We start from the raw sequence: 16,003 nt of genomic DNA, 5'->3' as shown, positions 1-16,003 counted from the left end.
GCGCATGTTTGTCAAAGCGCTCCGTGCCGCCCGAAACGTTGCATGTTTTCGTCAAATTCCCGAGTATGGTGAAAGAAGAGATGTGAGCGATTGAAGCTTTTTCAATAGAGGGGATGCAGGTAGCTACAGTTTTGCTGTATTGTTTCTTCATATCTTCCTTAACATCTCCATAAAACAGGCATTATGGAACTAGAAAAAAAGTGCAGAGAAGAGCCACCAAATTAATAAAGGGGATGGACAATCTAACTTATGAGGAGAGGCTAACTAACTTAGATTTGGTTATATTAGAAAAGAGGCGTCTAAGAGGGGATATGATAACTATATTCAAATATATTCAGGGACAATACAAGGAGCTTTCAAAATAACTTTTCATCCCAAGGGCAGTACAAAGGACTCGGGGCCATCCCTTAAGGTTGGAGGAAAGGAGATTTCACCAGCAACACAGGAAAGGTTTCTTTACAGTAAGGGCAGTTAAAATGTGGAATTCATTACCCATGGAGATGGTGATGGCAGATACAATAGATATCTTCAAAAAGGGTCGGACATCTTTTTGGAAAGGAAAGGTATACAGGGATATACCAAATAAGTAAACATGGGAAAGATGTTGATCCCGGGAGTAATCTGCTTACCAATTCCTGGAGTCAGGAAGGAAATATTTTTTCCCCCGTAGACATTATTGGATCATAATTCACTGGGGTTTTTTGTTTGCCTTCATCTGAATCAAATTACTGTAAATACAAATATAGGATAAGTATCTGTCGTTTAAAATTAATGTAGGTTGAACTCGATGGACATATGTCAACCTCATCTATTATGCAGCTGTGTAACTTTACAAGGTGCCAGTACATAAACTGGAATACATTGGTAGCTCTGGAAAACGGGTTCATTTTAAAGTGACTTATTAAACCCTTCATATCTGTGGATGTCGGCAGCAAGGCAATCCCAGCAGTCTCGGAGGAGATTTGGTGTGGTAGTTATGTTTGATTGACTGAAAATAACTTTTTGGTTCAGCGGTGTCCATTCCTAGGTCCTTTGTGCATCAGGGACAAGGGTTTATTTTATCTGGATCATTCTGTTATGTTTAACGGTGTCTTAAGAAAATTATATATACACAACCAAAATAAATATACCAAAAAGAAAGTTGAATAACTCTGTGGTGCATTAATTTATGGACACCCTGTATCATTTATTGTTGGGGCCATGAGGGGAAGAGTAGCTTGCAACCGCAGAACCTGGAAGATCATTGGGGAGGGCTTCATCCAGCAGTAGATCGACAAGGGCTAAGCTCTGTATACATACATACATACATACACAAACACACACGCACACACACACGCAGTGCTGCACATAGAATGTTGCAGACACAAGGTGTTCTGTAGAGTTACGTTTTAAGTTTGGTGCTTGATGCACAGGGAGACAGACTTGCCCAAGGTAACAAGTGGTGCTGATATTGGGATTGGAACCAGGCTCACCTGCTTAAAGATCATTACCACTGAGATCCTCCTTCTGCCCGTATATGTATTATCATTATTTTGCCGCTGGAAGACAAAGTAGATGATCACAGATGGCTGTTGCCGACAGGTTTTGGCATTTTGGAAGGAGCGATGGAAACTATAGCATTGGACCCTGCCTGTATCGGGGAACACACAAATAGGGTTGTCTGTGTTAAAGATCTCAGCGCATGGACAAAGTTGGTGCTGCTTGTGCATTCCCATTGCTGCCGCCCTGTACACCCTGCGCAGTAACCAAGTTTTTTCAAATGTTGGCGTAAATCTGTAGTTATCTAACGATCACCGTAAGAAAATGACGGCATCTGAAATTCCTTCGTGCCTGTTTACAATTGACATTTACAGCTGCATTTATAGAAGTTTTGTATTGTTACCTATTTCCCCCAATGCAATGTATGTCACTAATGTGTCTCTCTCAGGCTTCTCAGGTAGGAACATCATCTATGGTCCATTACACCGCCCTGATCACTGCGCGCCTGATCCTGCTCACGCTCTGTGGATGGGTGTTCTGCTGGACTCTTGTCAACCTGTTCCGCAACCACTCAGTATTGAACCTCCTCTTCCTGGGCTACCCGTGAGTTCTTCTCTCCCTTTCACTGTCTACATGCCTAACATTTACTTATAAATAAAGCGATCCCACGCTGTTCCCATGATGTTCATATGTGCATCCTAGCCAACAAAATCAATGCCTGGAGAGAGGTGGAGCCTGTTATACTTTATGCCAGGAGTTGGAACTCCAGTACTCAAGGGCCACCAACAGCTTGATTTTAACGATATTCCTGCTTCGGCACACGTGGCACAATCAGTGGCTTCGTCGAACTCTTTTAATAGAGCCATATTGACTTAGTGGTGCTAAGCGGCAAGCCACCTTATTGGCCATTCATTTTTTTCCGTCACTTACGCTCTTTTAGTGAATCTGAAACCATTCATTTGAATGAGTGATAGTGCCTTACAGATTACGACCTCTTAGTAAATCTGTCCAGAGTATTTTTTTATTTGAACATTAACCCACAGCAGTATAGCTTGTCTGCTACTAAGAGTCCTCCACTCCGTTCTCTTTCCTCTCCCAGGTTCGGGGTTTATGTACCTCTTTGCTGCTTCCACCAAGACAGCCGCTCTCAGCCACTCCCAACAGACTGTGGATACCTTGTGCAGGACTCCTTAGTTGAGGATGGTGCTAATGGCGTGGCCAGCCTCGTCAGACCCAAAGACTTCCTCTCCCTTCTGCGAGAGTCCCTGAGAGAACAGTTCAATACCCCCCCATCCATCCCGTCACACAGCTGCCCGCTGTCCCCCGATCTTATACGCAACGAGGTGGAGTGTCTGAAAGCGGACTTCAACCGCAGGATCAAAGAAGTCCTCTTCAACTCCCTCTTCAGTGCCTATTATGTGGCTTTTCTGCCGCTTTGCTTCGTAAAAGTACGTGACCCTGTGCTCTGTAGATTTCTAATTCCCATATTTATCACGCAAATCTTGGTCTCTGCAATAACTGGTATTGGTGCAAGTCATTTAGAGATTTATCTGTGAGCTTTTGAAACAACATTGACATCTGAAAAAGACACGTGTGAGGTTTCTAAAGCTCGTTTACAAATGACATGTATGAAGAACTGTGAGGTGGTTTCATAAAAAGTATCACTAACCGCAGAAATTGAGTTTTCATGGACCTGTTGGCCCACACTACAAGATACGGTATCAAGACGGTCCATGTTGCAAAGGACTTTTATTCAGATTTTACCAAAAGCGGGGACCTTTTGTTTTATGATGTTTCAACATCTGTAGATAATCTTTTAAATGAAAAGTATCATAAAAATTCAGCCTTAGACAGCTTTAGGACATTGAGTTATAGGGATAGCATGAGTAGCTGTGTTTGTTCAGTGCTTACAATTAAAGGTCTTATAGTAAAATAATCTGAATATTGTCTAACCTAGCTTGTCACTATTTATTTATAAAAAATGTGTTACCAGGAGGTTACCATTGAGAGTTACCTCTCTTCTTCAAGTATCTCCTGGGCACAGATTTATGATTACCGTACAAGGTTACCTTAAATGAACTGGGTTATGCATTATTTTTAAAGACCATTGTATGTATAGTAAAAGATAATATATCATGGGGATATGTAACAGTTACAGTCTAGAATAAAATGTGAGCTATCTGAAGTCTTGAATGAACTTTGAGAGTCTCAGATAGGCTGTTCCAGTTGTGAGGTGCACGGTAACAGGAGGAGCGACCGGATTCGTTGTTGAACCGTGGGACCATGAACAGTCTTTCTGAGTCAGATCTCAGATAAGTGCTGTGTGTGGTAGGGGTGTGGAGCTTGGACAGATAGCTGGGTAGCTTGTCCAGAAAGTATTTGAAGGCAAGACCGGAAAGATGAACATTGCGCTTAGACTCGAGTGATGACCAATCTAGTTCTTTGAGCATTTGACAGTGATGTGTTGTAGTTACATTGTAGGACAAAGCGGCATATTGAGTTATAGAGGGTGTCTAGTCTGCTGTTTTATGGAAACTTATCTCTCAAGGATGGAATAGTAACGTATGCAACTCTATACTATTTAGTAAGCTGTTCTACGCATCACACACGGCGGTATAAGAAACCTTACAGTGACTTTGGCTCAACTCTTCTTCGTATATCTGGTCCGGTACGCTTGTTGGTGGTGTTTGTGATTGTATCTATTCAGCCAAGAAATAACAATACTTCCAGCACTCCCTAAAACCTTGCACAACGTTATTGCACCCGTTAACCTGTCAATGTTGTAAAAACATTTTTCTTTTAATGTTAAAAAGGATGCATGGGGGGCAGTCAACAATTGTTTTGATGGCGCCATGGCAACCCCGTGTTAAATTAAGCGTTATCAGGTACAATAACGTTGACTGGATCCATAGATGGAATTGAATAACATTGCAGGACTGTGCGGATATTCCAAGTATAGATTGTTCCACAGGGGACTTTCTTTCCTGTCCTGCTCCCATTAGGAGTGGATAGGCGTCTAGGTAATGAACATCAACGAAGTATACTTCAGGAGTGGCCAACTCCAGTCCTCAAGGGCCACCAACTAGTGAGGTTTTAAGAATATCAGTGACTGAGCCACTGATTGAGCCACTGGTACTGAAGCAGGGATATCCTTAAAACCTGACCAGTTGGTGGCTTTTGAGGACTGGAGTTGGCCACTCCTGAAGTATACAATGTCTTCCTGAAAATTGATAGGCACAAAAGCTGTCCTAATACAGTATTAGTCCCATATCCTGCTTTTGACCAAGTCCCATCTACATGTTCCTGCAGAAATTCCAGCTAGCAGACTTGAACATGTATATTCTATCACCATCAATTACAATGATGTATGGTTTACCTGTGCTTGTGTCTGGAAAAGCCATGTATCTCCCCACCTCCGTTTACATCGCAGAGAGCACTTGGTATTAGAACTTGCGCTGGTCATGTGAGGACCTCACGTTTGTCAATCGGTTAAACGTTCTTGCTGCCAAGAGTAGAGGCCACCTGCTTGGCCAAGCAAATTTGCTAAATCTGTTTGACCATGAATCTTGTGGGAGACTTTCTATGTACCTATAAAAACGAGAGATTATTTATTGTCAGCAGAAGTTGTGCTTTTAATTGGTGTCTTTCTTGAATGGATTGCATATCATATGTCCAAGATGTCATAAATGTGAAACATTTTGTTAAGGGGGGGAAAAATCTTATTTTTTTTTCTTTCTTTCATAGATTTATCTAATAAATGTCGTACTTTGCTTAATGCCCCTGAGTACACTGATACCAGATATGCATAGGTACATACTGTGTTGGCCTGTAGCTTGCAGCGCACAGACATTTTTTTTATTATTATTATTATATATGTAAATTGTTGTGTGATCACCGTGTCATGTTGTGCTTCTGCAGAGCACCCAGTATTATTATTAGTAGTAGTATTATTATTACTGTTGTGTGATCACCGTGTCATGTTGTGCTTCTGCAGAGCACCCAGTATTACGACATGCGCTGGTCGTGTGAGCACCTGATCATGGTGTGGATCAATGCCTTCGTCATGTTGACCACGCAGCTCTTGCCGCCCAAGTATTGTGACTTGCTGCACCGGTCCGCTGCCCACCTTGGCAAGTGGCAGAAGCTGGAGCATGGGTCTTACAGCAATGCCCCACAGCACATGTGAGTACCCGGCCTGTCCATGTAAATAGCACAATTCACTACTGGGTCAGGATTTCAAATGGGCTGGTTATTAGCATGGGTACATTCTGGAGATTACCTTTAGACCTTACAATGCCAAAGGCCCTGCATTCCAGTGCTCTGTGAATAAAGTTCTAGTAAAGGTCCTGCATTCCAGTGCTCCGTTGAATAAAGTTCCAGTAAAGGCCCTGCATTCCAGTGCTCTGTGAATAAAGATCCAGTAAAGGCCCTGCATTCCAGTGCTCTGTGAATAAAGTTCCATTAAAGGCCCTGCATTCCAGTGCTCCGTGAATAAAGATCCAGTAAAGGCCCTGCATTCCAGTGCTCTGTGAATAAAATTCCAGTAAAGGCCCTGCATTCCAGTGCTCCGTGAATAAAATTCCAGTAAAGGCCCTGCATTTCAGTGCTCCGTGAATAAAGTTCCATTAAAGGCCCTGCATTCCAGTGCTCTGTGAATAAAGTTCCAGTAAAGGCCCTGCATTCCAGTGCTCTGTGAATAAAGTTCCAGTAAAGGTCCTGCATTCCAGTGCTCTGTGAATAAAGTTCCAGTAAAGGCCCTGCATTCCAGTGCTCTGTGAATAAAGTTCCAGTAAAGGTCCTGCATTCCAGTGCTCTGTGAATAAAGTTCCATTAAAGGTCCTGCATTCCAGTGCTCAGTGAATAAAGTTCCATTAAAGGCCCTGCATTCCAGTGCTCCGTGAATAAAGTTCCATTAAAGGTCCTGCATTCCAGTGCTCAGTGAATAAAGTTCTAGTAAAGGCTCTGCATTCCAGTGCTCAGTGAATAAAGTTCCATTAAAGGTCCTGCATTCCAGTGCTCTGTGAATAAAGTTCCATTAAAGGTCCTGCATTCCAGTGCTCTGTGAATAAAGTTCCAGTAAAGGCCCTGCATTCCAGTGCTCTGTGAAGAAAGTTCCAGTAAAGGCCCTGCATTCCAGTGCTCTGTGAATAAAGTTCCATTAAAGGTCCTGCATTCCAGTGCTCTGTGAATAAAGTTCCATTAAAGGTCCTGCATTCCAGTGCTCTGTGAATAAAGTTCCATTAAAGGTCCTGCATTCCAGTGCTCTGTGAATAAAGTTCCATTAAAGGTCCTGCATTCCAGTGCTCTGTGAATAAAGTTCCATTAAAGGTCCTGCATTCCAGTGCTCTGTGAATAAAGTTCCATTAAAGGTCCTGCATTCCAGTGCTCTGTGAATAAAGTTCCATTAAAGGCAACTTGGTGTTTTAATTATTTTTTATTTAATTGTTTTTATGTCCACAGACACGCCCTTGAACAGGATATTTTTTTTAAAGTTAAGGTAGCCATGTTTTGTTCCCATATGAAGATGCATCTGGATACAAACATCATGGTCTATTATTGTCCCATAGCGAAAGTCTCTAAAGCAGGGAGTGACCACCACCAGGTCAGGTTTTAAGGATATCCCTGCTTCAGCACAAGTGGTGCAGTCAAATACTAAGCCGCTGATTGAGCCACCTATGCTGAAGCAGGGTAATCCCTAATACCTGAACTGGCGGTGGCTCTTGACGGGTGGAGTTGGCTACTCTTGCTCTAAAGTATGTCCCACGGGGTCCTTCAAAATAACATGGTTGATATTTCCCCCAGGATCACTTAGTGGGATTGACTGGTCTTTTCATGCTATAGTTCATGGGAAACAGCTGAGATTTCAGTACTAACTTGTGATCATTTCATGTTTCATTGATAATTCAAGATTTTGCAAATAAAGCCTGAAACCCCACGAATAAATGTCACAGAATACACAATGCTCCCTGTATTTTGTTCAGCACGGCTGAAGACAAAATCCCTGCGGCCCCACTTCCAAATGTAAACATATTCCAGCAAATCACAATAAGAATGTGTATTATCCTAAATATGGGTCACAGTAAGGAACATGGGCCCGGGATGAAGAACGGGAACATGCACTTCGTATAGGAAGGTTACATCGTGCGCGCTGCATATAGTACCGATCTAAAGAGAAATGAATTGTTTACCTTGCAGCTGGTCGGATAACACGGCCTGGCCACAGGGTGTGCTGGTGCGGCACAGCCGGAGTTTATACAAAGCTGTGGGGCCGTATAATGTAGCAGTGCCTTCCGATGTCTCACATGCCAGATTTTATGTGAGTATAACTTTAACATGGTAAATGTTCTGCTCATTCTTTATAGGTTAACGCAGAGCCTGTAGCAGGGGTGGCCAACTGCAGTCTTCAAGGGCCACCAGCAGGTGGCTCAGGCTTTGACTGAGCCACCTGTGCTGAAGCAGGGATATCCGGAAAGCCCTGACCTGTTCGTAGCTCTTCAGGACTGGAGTTGGCCTATGGTGTATGAACAAGCATTCAGATGAACTAAGAATCCTTGAGAGACTTGTTAGGCTGGGGTATATATTGTCTGTGTGAGTATATAACACGTAAATGGGGGGAATCTTGCTAACTGTTCCCATTTAATTCTTTGTTTCACATTGTGTGAATGTGATCCAGGCAGGGCCGAAATATAACTGTATTTCATAGTGCTTTTCTCCCAGTGGGACTCAAAGCGTGTCACAATTACAGTACAGTGCGCGGTACGCAGCACACAGGATTGTTACAGACACCGTCCCTGCCCAGATGAGCAGATATTTTGGTGCCTGAGGCACAGGGAGATTAAGGTCCTAAGGAGCTGACTCCGGGAATGGACCAGGTTCCCCTGCATCAAACGCGGTGTCCTTGTTTACAGAGCCCGTGCCTTTACTCGCTGAGCCGCTCCTGCTCCCAATATAGTGATTGGATTCCCCGGGGAGATACAAGTCTAGCTTCTTTGTGAAAGTCACTCAGAACACACAATGCTAAAGCTTGCTGGGAATATGCAGGAGACACTTTCACAGCTGCCGTTTCTAGTTATAGCTTCCAGTTCTGTGCTGGAGAAGTCGGAGTTACTCATTAGCCCCCGTTTTCTGAATGCCAGTAACTTGGCACTGAAAGCCAGATGAGCAATAATGAGTTACTAATCCCTTCGTTATCACCTGGTCCATGTGATGTGATTACCGCCCAATAAATTCACACCTACCCATCACACGGAGGAGGTCTGGCATCTAACTGGCGCCTCGATTATGGAGGGATAAAAATGTAAACGAGAACATCTGTTACATGAATAATGTTCCCCGTATGCTGGTTTTATCCAGGTATATGGAATGTGATGGTGGGATATATAATGTACAGCCGGTCCTCGCTTATCCGACAGAATGCATCCCGCAAACCGCCATCGGATTGCTGGTCCCATGATAATCAGCGGTGGTGACTGTCGGATAAGCGGGTCCGGCAGACTGCTTTATGCGGCGTCGGATAAGGCGTCCGGCGGAAACCGGAACGTCGGTAAGCGAGGACCACCTGTACTGACTGATGTTACAGATTTGTAACACAACAATCAATGACTGGTGTGATTATGGGATATGATGGGTGGGTGTACATACTATTGTGTATACATATACCATATACATCATTTAATTGAGTTCCCATTTAAAAACTGTGTGTGTGTGTGTGTGTGTGTGTGTGTGTGTGTGTGTGTGTGTGTGTGTGTGTGTGTGTGTGTGTGTGTGTGTGTGTGTGTGTGTGTACACACACAATATAAGACAGGGTAATCAACAAAAAATCGTAGTGGTAAGACTCTGGTGCATACCGTCCACAAAGTTATGCAAAGAACAAGAAAGGACAGGCACTCCAGGCTCAAAAGGGTGAATTTTAATAGCTCAACGTTTCGACTCAAACAGGAGCTCTTGAGTGGCAACGCCGAGCTATTAAAATTCAAATGGGCCAAGGAACGGTCTTATTTTCCGGCAGCACTTCCACAAGTTTCTTTGGGGAAAGGACAGGGCCACCTAGATACTTTTTACACTCGTTGGCACATATTTGTGTAGAGGTATTTAGCGCTTGGTCTGTATGTATTTATGTATATTTGTATGTATGTATGTATGTATGTATGTATGTATGTATGTATGTATGTATGTATGTATGTATGTATTCACTCGCACTCATTCTATTTATTTATGTGGGTTGATGGTGCATATAACAATATAACATGCCCTTGTCTACTTTGTCCCCGTAGTTCCTGTTTCACCGGCCGTTACGGCTGCTGAATCTGCTTCTTCTCATGGAGGGCAGCCTGGTGCTGTATCAGCTCTATTCCCTGCTCCGGGCAGAGAAGTGGAACCACACGCTTTCCATGGCCCTCATCCTCTTCTGCAACTACTATGTCTTGTTCAAACTCCTCCGGGACAGGATAATATTGGGCAGGGCTTATTCCTACCCCCTCAACAGCTACGGACTCAAGCCCCACTGAGGCTGGGGGAACCCAACGAGGGGGGACGGAGATAAAAAAAAAGTCCACATCAGAAAAAAATATTTTCATACAGTTCTATTTTTTTCTTGCAATGTTTATAAATATTTAAGATATTTTATATTTTGTATACTATTTTGTTGTGTTCGCCAAGTGGGGGGGGGGGGGCTCGTCAACGGGGCTACCAACCATCATTGACTTGATTTAAGCAGGTGTGGTATACGTCTACGATCTCTTGTGTATGTATATGGAGAAAACCCATACACACTCGCACCCATCACAGTCCCACGGGCGTCCTCAAGAAGAGAAAGCCGCACGGTCTTAATAACCAATCCCTTCAGCGGGTTGCAGTGTCACTTGCCCGGTGGTGTTGGATCGCGGCGCTTAATAGTATTGGCAAAAGAACGATAATAAAAAAAAAATAATTATCATTTTCATCAACCTGTTGGAGTTCTCTGCTTTTAGAGAGAAAAAAATGAATGCTGGAACTGCATTGTCCTGCCCCGAAGGTGGAGAATTGCAGACTACGGACAACTAGCTGAAAGGGTAGTTACATGGATCAAACTCCCGGCAGAGCGTCAACCACGTGGAATGCTCTGTCTAACCACTTGAAAGAGCTCCGTTTGTAGAGGAGGGCGAGTAGTTTCACATCAAATGATGCAGCCTCGCAAACTTGAATAAAGCTTTACAAATACAAGAGGGATCCCAACCTGTATCTTACTGGAGACGTTGTGGCGGTTTTTTTTTTATAAGAATTACACATTCCCGTGACTTTTATTTGTGAAGCTTTTGATTCTGTGCGAGTATGCACCCGATGGAGGATGAGGTGGTGGGAGTGTTGTAAAGAAGTGTTGTGTGGGTGAAAGTATAATCGTGGAATTTGGATAAGCCTGGGGTAGTGGGACTGGCCATCTCACGTGGCGGGTCATTCATGAAGTCAAACAAGATTTGATACTAAATAGGGGAAAATTGTTGGGCAAGTTGGGTTAAATAGGCTTTGTATGCTTGCAGTATCCAAGACCACGTAGGGGTGACCTCTCGTTGAACTAAAGTGGTCTAAGGACCGTGCCCCGTTTAATTGGGTCAACCAGATTCCCAACCTGGGAGTCCAAGGAGACCTACAGTGGTGGCTCCCAGTGACGAGGGGGAGGCAAAAAGTGTCCAAAAAAGAGTGGGGTCAGAGAGATTGAACGAGGGGGGGTGGGGGTGACCGAGAAGACTGTTTCTCTGCATCAATAGCAGGTCATTTATCCCAATAAATGGAAACATTTATGTTTGAAATACGGAATGGGGGTAGTAAATGCAACACGACTGCCTGTGACGGAGGTCCAGTGGAAACGCCTGGGACAACCGTCGCTCGGGCGGTGAGTTCCAGTTCTTAAGTCTGGTTACATGGTTGCATTTTGTTTTCTTCTGTGGGAAGTAATTATGATTTTATTATTCAGATATCAACATAATTCTGAATTCAGTCGACACAGCGAAAAGGATACAAATTAGTCGAGGTTTCTTTTAAGGGGATTCCGTCCTCCTAAAGAGGCCAATTATATCAATAAATGTAGAATTCCGTTTTGACAGCAGGACTGCCCCCCTTAAGTGAGGCTGCTCCCCTTAAGTGAGACTGGCCTCCTTAAGTGAGGCTGCCCCTTTAAACAAACATTCTCAGAGTTGGTGTGAGTCAAATCGATGGACCAAGTCAGAAATTACGACCAGTGAGGTTAGCGTCAATTCTAATTACCCGTTGTACACTAGTCTGAACACAAGTAAAATTTACTATTACAGCACCTTGCATCTGATCTGCACTGGGACCCTGATTTGTAGGTCTGGACATAATTCCCACCCCTTTCCAAAAATCCCAAATCTGCTGTTTTGCCGACAGCTTAAATCCTGCACACAACGGGGGTGAAACAAATCTGTTCACATTTATGTTCCAAATTCAGCATAAATAAGCTATATAGTTTAATGCAAGGCAATAAACATTGTGCTGTTTGAATTTAACAATGAATCTGGAAACACAGAGCGTGCATTAAAGGTTCGTACAGTAAGTTTGAATTGCACCCCCTGCCTTTACAGCCCACACATCGGGGACTAAATGAGTATCTCACAACTGAGCTCATAATGTTAGTTGATTTCTATCTACTTAAAGGGGCGATCCAAGCAATATCCTGCATGTGTTTTGTTTAATATGTTGGTTCTGTAGTATTAGATAATACTGCATTTATTTATTTTTTATGCAACGCTTAATGACATTTTTAATGAGTTTTTATATACTGCGCATCCTTTGATTTCTATAGCAGGCTCTAGCCACCTCCCCATTAGTGCAAGATCTTTGCAACACTTTCCTGTTTGTGATCATTTGTTGACAATGTTCCCAGCAGTTTGAGCTGCAAACTGTAACAATAGATAATGTTACCTTAGTAATATAAGAATACATTGTAGCTGCTGAGCTACACTGATTAAAGGATTGATTGAAACTAAAAGGTGGCTATTCAGTGACACCCCAGGAAGTAGGATCTTTGCTGATGGATCACAGGAAACCGAATCGGTCGGCAGCTTAGGTAATTAGTTTTCAATAAAGGTAATCGCTGCATATATTAAAAGGGTCGCTTGGATTGCCTCTGCAAAACCTTCAGCGCTCAGCAAATATGGTTACCCACGTGGCTACAAGACACGTGCTGGGCTTATTGTCCCTTATTGCTGGGTCTTAAAGTAAATAGTGCTATCAAATGTGGCCTGACAGGGTGGTCCTCATATGTGAATATTTGTTGCCAAAATACACACTAATTTACTGCCGCTCGTCTTTCTCTTTTAACCAACTTGGAACAAAAGTCGTGACGATAGTTGGTCGTGTTTTCAGTTCGGATTTTTCATTTGAAACTTTTTAACATCAGTTAAATCTTGAAACGAACATTGCGGGTAAAGAAACAAAAGCACACAGCAGAGCGAGTATACAGACGTAGCTAGCCTTACTGTCTCTGGTGCTGTGGCCAGAATAGTGAAAGTCCACGATGACCAAGACCGTGTCACCCGCTACTGCACCCACAGGGGGGTCCATGCTTCCAACTGGAACCCCCCCACACCCACCCCCCCGCGTTAGACTTCTGCCGTGACCACAAATGGCCGCTGCACCAGAGACATTTAACTTGGCTATATCTGTATAATTAAGACTGAAACACCGATAGTGGTTTTACACAACCCACAAAGGTTAACTCACAGCCCGTTGGTTACTCCTGCTTTGTAACACCAACTTTTGCAAACACACCATGTGCACATGATGCCCAATGTAATGGGACTTGGCATGCACATTAGCCTTTCTGCCCTGTTTGCCAAATATTTATAAATATATTGGCTTGTTTATACTGATCTGTGTGGTTGATTTCAAGTGCTGGTTGTATTAAGTGTGCAGTTAGACCAAGAAGCAGTTTGAACAAGGAAGTGGTTAAACAAGGTATAGTATATTGACGTACCGTTTATTGATAATACTTAGAAACTTCATAGTTGCTATAATGAGCAGGATTGACAATGCCACTCAATACACATGTTGCCACATATATGTGCACTTTGAGCTGCTGTTCCAAGGAGCATACCGCTGTGAGAATTGTGAGTGGGTGGTCTCTTTAGAGTCAGAGATTGCTGTTCTGAAGAGGGGACATTGGCAATTGATAAAGGGGTTTAGAGCTCACTGAGCAGGCCCTTGCTTCGACTAGTGGTGCAGATGGTAGGGCAGGTAGGTTGCTGGGTAACAGTTAGAAGGGGAAGCAGGGGCAATAGGGAGAGGCAGGTCATTGCTGAGCTGACACACCCAATAGATTTGCCATGTTGAGTGAAGATATTGGGAGTGTCGGGGCAGAAATGGCAAGGCTGGGGGAGACTAATTCCTCTAGCAGCCAGGGGAATAGTTCCACCAGCACAGGGGGGACTCAGGATGCTCAGATACAAAGAAAGATTGTGGTGGTAGGGGACTCCATTATTAGGAAGTAGATAGGGCAATCTGTTGCCATGACCGCATAAACAAAACAGTTTGTCTCCTGGGTGCTTGGGTTTGGCACATTGTAGATCAGGTAGACAGATTGTTGGGATCTAGGCCAAAAGCTTAAGACAAGGACCTCTAAGGTAGTATTTTCTGAAATACTACCAGTGCCATGCGATACCGCACGGAGACAGTCGAAGATTAGGAAGGTTAATGCATGGCTAAGAAAGTGGTGCAGGAAGGAGAGGTTTGGGTTTTTAGAGCACTGGGACTCCTTTTCTGAGAAGTGCAATCTATATTCTAGGAACGGATTGCACCTCAATGAAGAGGGAAGAGGGATCTTCTGTGCTAGGGGGGGAGAATGTTAAAAAGGTTGGAGGATATTTTAAACTTGGAGGGAGGGGGGAGGGGAATGAAACAGATAACTCTCGCCCTCGCCCCTTCTATCGATCAAGATGTTTATTCTCACAATAAAAGGTACAAAACCGCACTCACGCACTCAATTGCTGCCATAACATCTACTCACTATGTTTGTTTCTGTTAAACTATAGAAATATGTTGAGATGAAGAAGGTACGAATACATATGGAATCTGTAAAATAATGTTATTTGTAAATAAAGTCTATGTTTAATTAAATAGGGTTATATACTTTATAATAATTATGAATAGCCTGATCTAGGGCTAACTAACAATGGAACCACGTGAGAATAATTAGTGGTGTGCATAAAAGGTTGCCGGCACCCATCCTCTCATCCACGGTCATCCTGATGAAGTGGAAACATGCTAAGGAAGTGATGTATCCAGCGGAGTTCTGGACGGACCAACAGGAAGGGAGTTCCAGCGTCTTGCACGAAAGACGATACCGCTGACATGTTTGTTATGGCAGCGATTGTGTGCGTGCAAATTATGTTTTTGCCTCTTTTTTTTTTTTTTTTTGATGGTGAGAATAAACATGATGGATAGAAGCCGCGATTTGTCTTCTGATTGCCGCTTTCAGCGCATCTGGGGAGATCCTTGCTGAAGGCCGCGGTGGTTACTGCAACACCGCGGAACCGACCAAACCTGGCTAGCAGGAAACTTCCACCCAAGGAGCAGCGGGACCATTTGGAATATCGCCCCGTATACAAGCAAGTGGAAACTTCTTTATACACCTACAGATGTAGCAGACGTTCTGGCCCTCACGCTTCCCGGATATTTGGGCACCACTCGTGCTACTACTTTGGGTTCTTGTCTCTTGAGTATCTGCGGAGACCTCACTGGGAGAGAAAATGGAGTGTCTGACATACACTTTCACCAAGTGCTGGTTTATATGAATTACTTGCTGGAGCGCCGGCGGGAGCAATAACGCATTGGCTGCGCCCTTTTTTCATGCATATCTAATCCAAAGACCATGTTGTCCGCTGATACGTTTTCTCCTGCTACAAAGTTCAAGCGGGAGCAATAACGTCTGCTACATGTGTGTGTAGAGATAACTCTATCGATAAATATGTTTTGAATTGTGCGTCAAAGAGTATTAAGCACAACGTCCATCTTTTTCTTAACACAGGCCGGCACTCCAGCTCTTATGCAAAAATGTAATGGTGCTATGGTCCCTAGACCCCCTACCGACCGTTGCAGCAGCTCAGTAAGAGCTTGTCACCCTACATACTGCCTGACACATTAGGAAGCTTTGCACTGAAGTGAAAGCTTTCCATCATGACACCGCTTTGTTACCACGAAGCGAGGAATTCCACGCGCTGTCGCAGAGATGTTCGTGGTGCAGCCATGAGTGCCGGATTTTCTGAGACATTGGACAAGGACAGGATTTCCCAATACATCGCAGCAGGTTTTCTAACGGCATACCGAGTTTTAACTTTGAGTCTCGGTTATGTATGCCATCTTGCTGGAATGAAAGTATGACTTATTAGTTGAGCGGGACGAGCTCTTCAAAAATAATATCCGACTGGGTTAAAAATATATATTTTATTTCAGAAGCCCCCACGAAATGTCCTAAAAACTCTTCAATTGAAAGTATGGCCACCAGGGTCCGCCGATCTTCGGCGGGCCAGTAAAA

General features: G+C 43.6%; 1 protein-coding gene across 1 annotated transcript in view; it reads left to right on the top strand.

Annotated features, from left to right (window-relative positions):
• Positions 1-10,104, top strand: part of TMEM39A (transmembrane protein 39A) — a 70,334-nt gene extending 60,230 nt beyond the window's left edge. Inside the window, exons 5-9 of the mRNA XM_075593624.1 lie at positions 1,928-2,082; positions 2,579-2,927; positions 5,474-5,661; positions 7,675-7,795; positions 9,753-10,104. Of these exons, the coding sequence (XP_075449739.1) occupies positions 1,928-2,082; positions 2,579-2,927; positions 5,474-5,661; positions 7,675-7,795; positions 9,753-9,986 (1,047 nt within the window). The 3' untranslated portion in view covers positions 9,987-10,104. The remainder of the gene's footprint in view (positions 1-1,927; positions 2,083-2,578; positions 2,928-5,473; positions 5,662-7,674; positions 7,796-9,752) is intronic.
• Positions 10,105-16,003: the final 5,899 nt, after the last annotated feature.

Source organism: Ascaphus truei, chromosome 3 (assembly GCF_040206685.1).
Source record: "Ascaphus truei isolate aAscTru1 chromosome 3, aAscTru1.hap1, whole genome shotgun sequence".
Taxonomy (NCBI): domain Eukaryota; kingdom Metazoa; phylum Chordata; class Amphibia; order Anura; family Ascaphidae; genus Ascaphus; species Ascaphus truei.
This window is presented reverse-complemented; position numbering and strand designations above follow the sequence as displayed.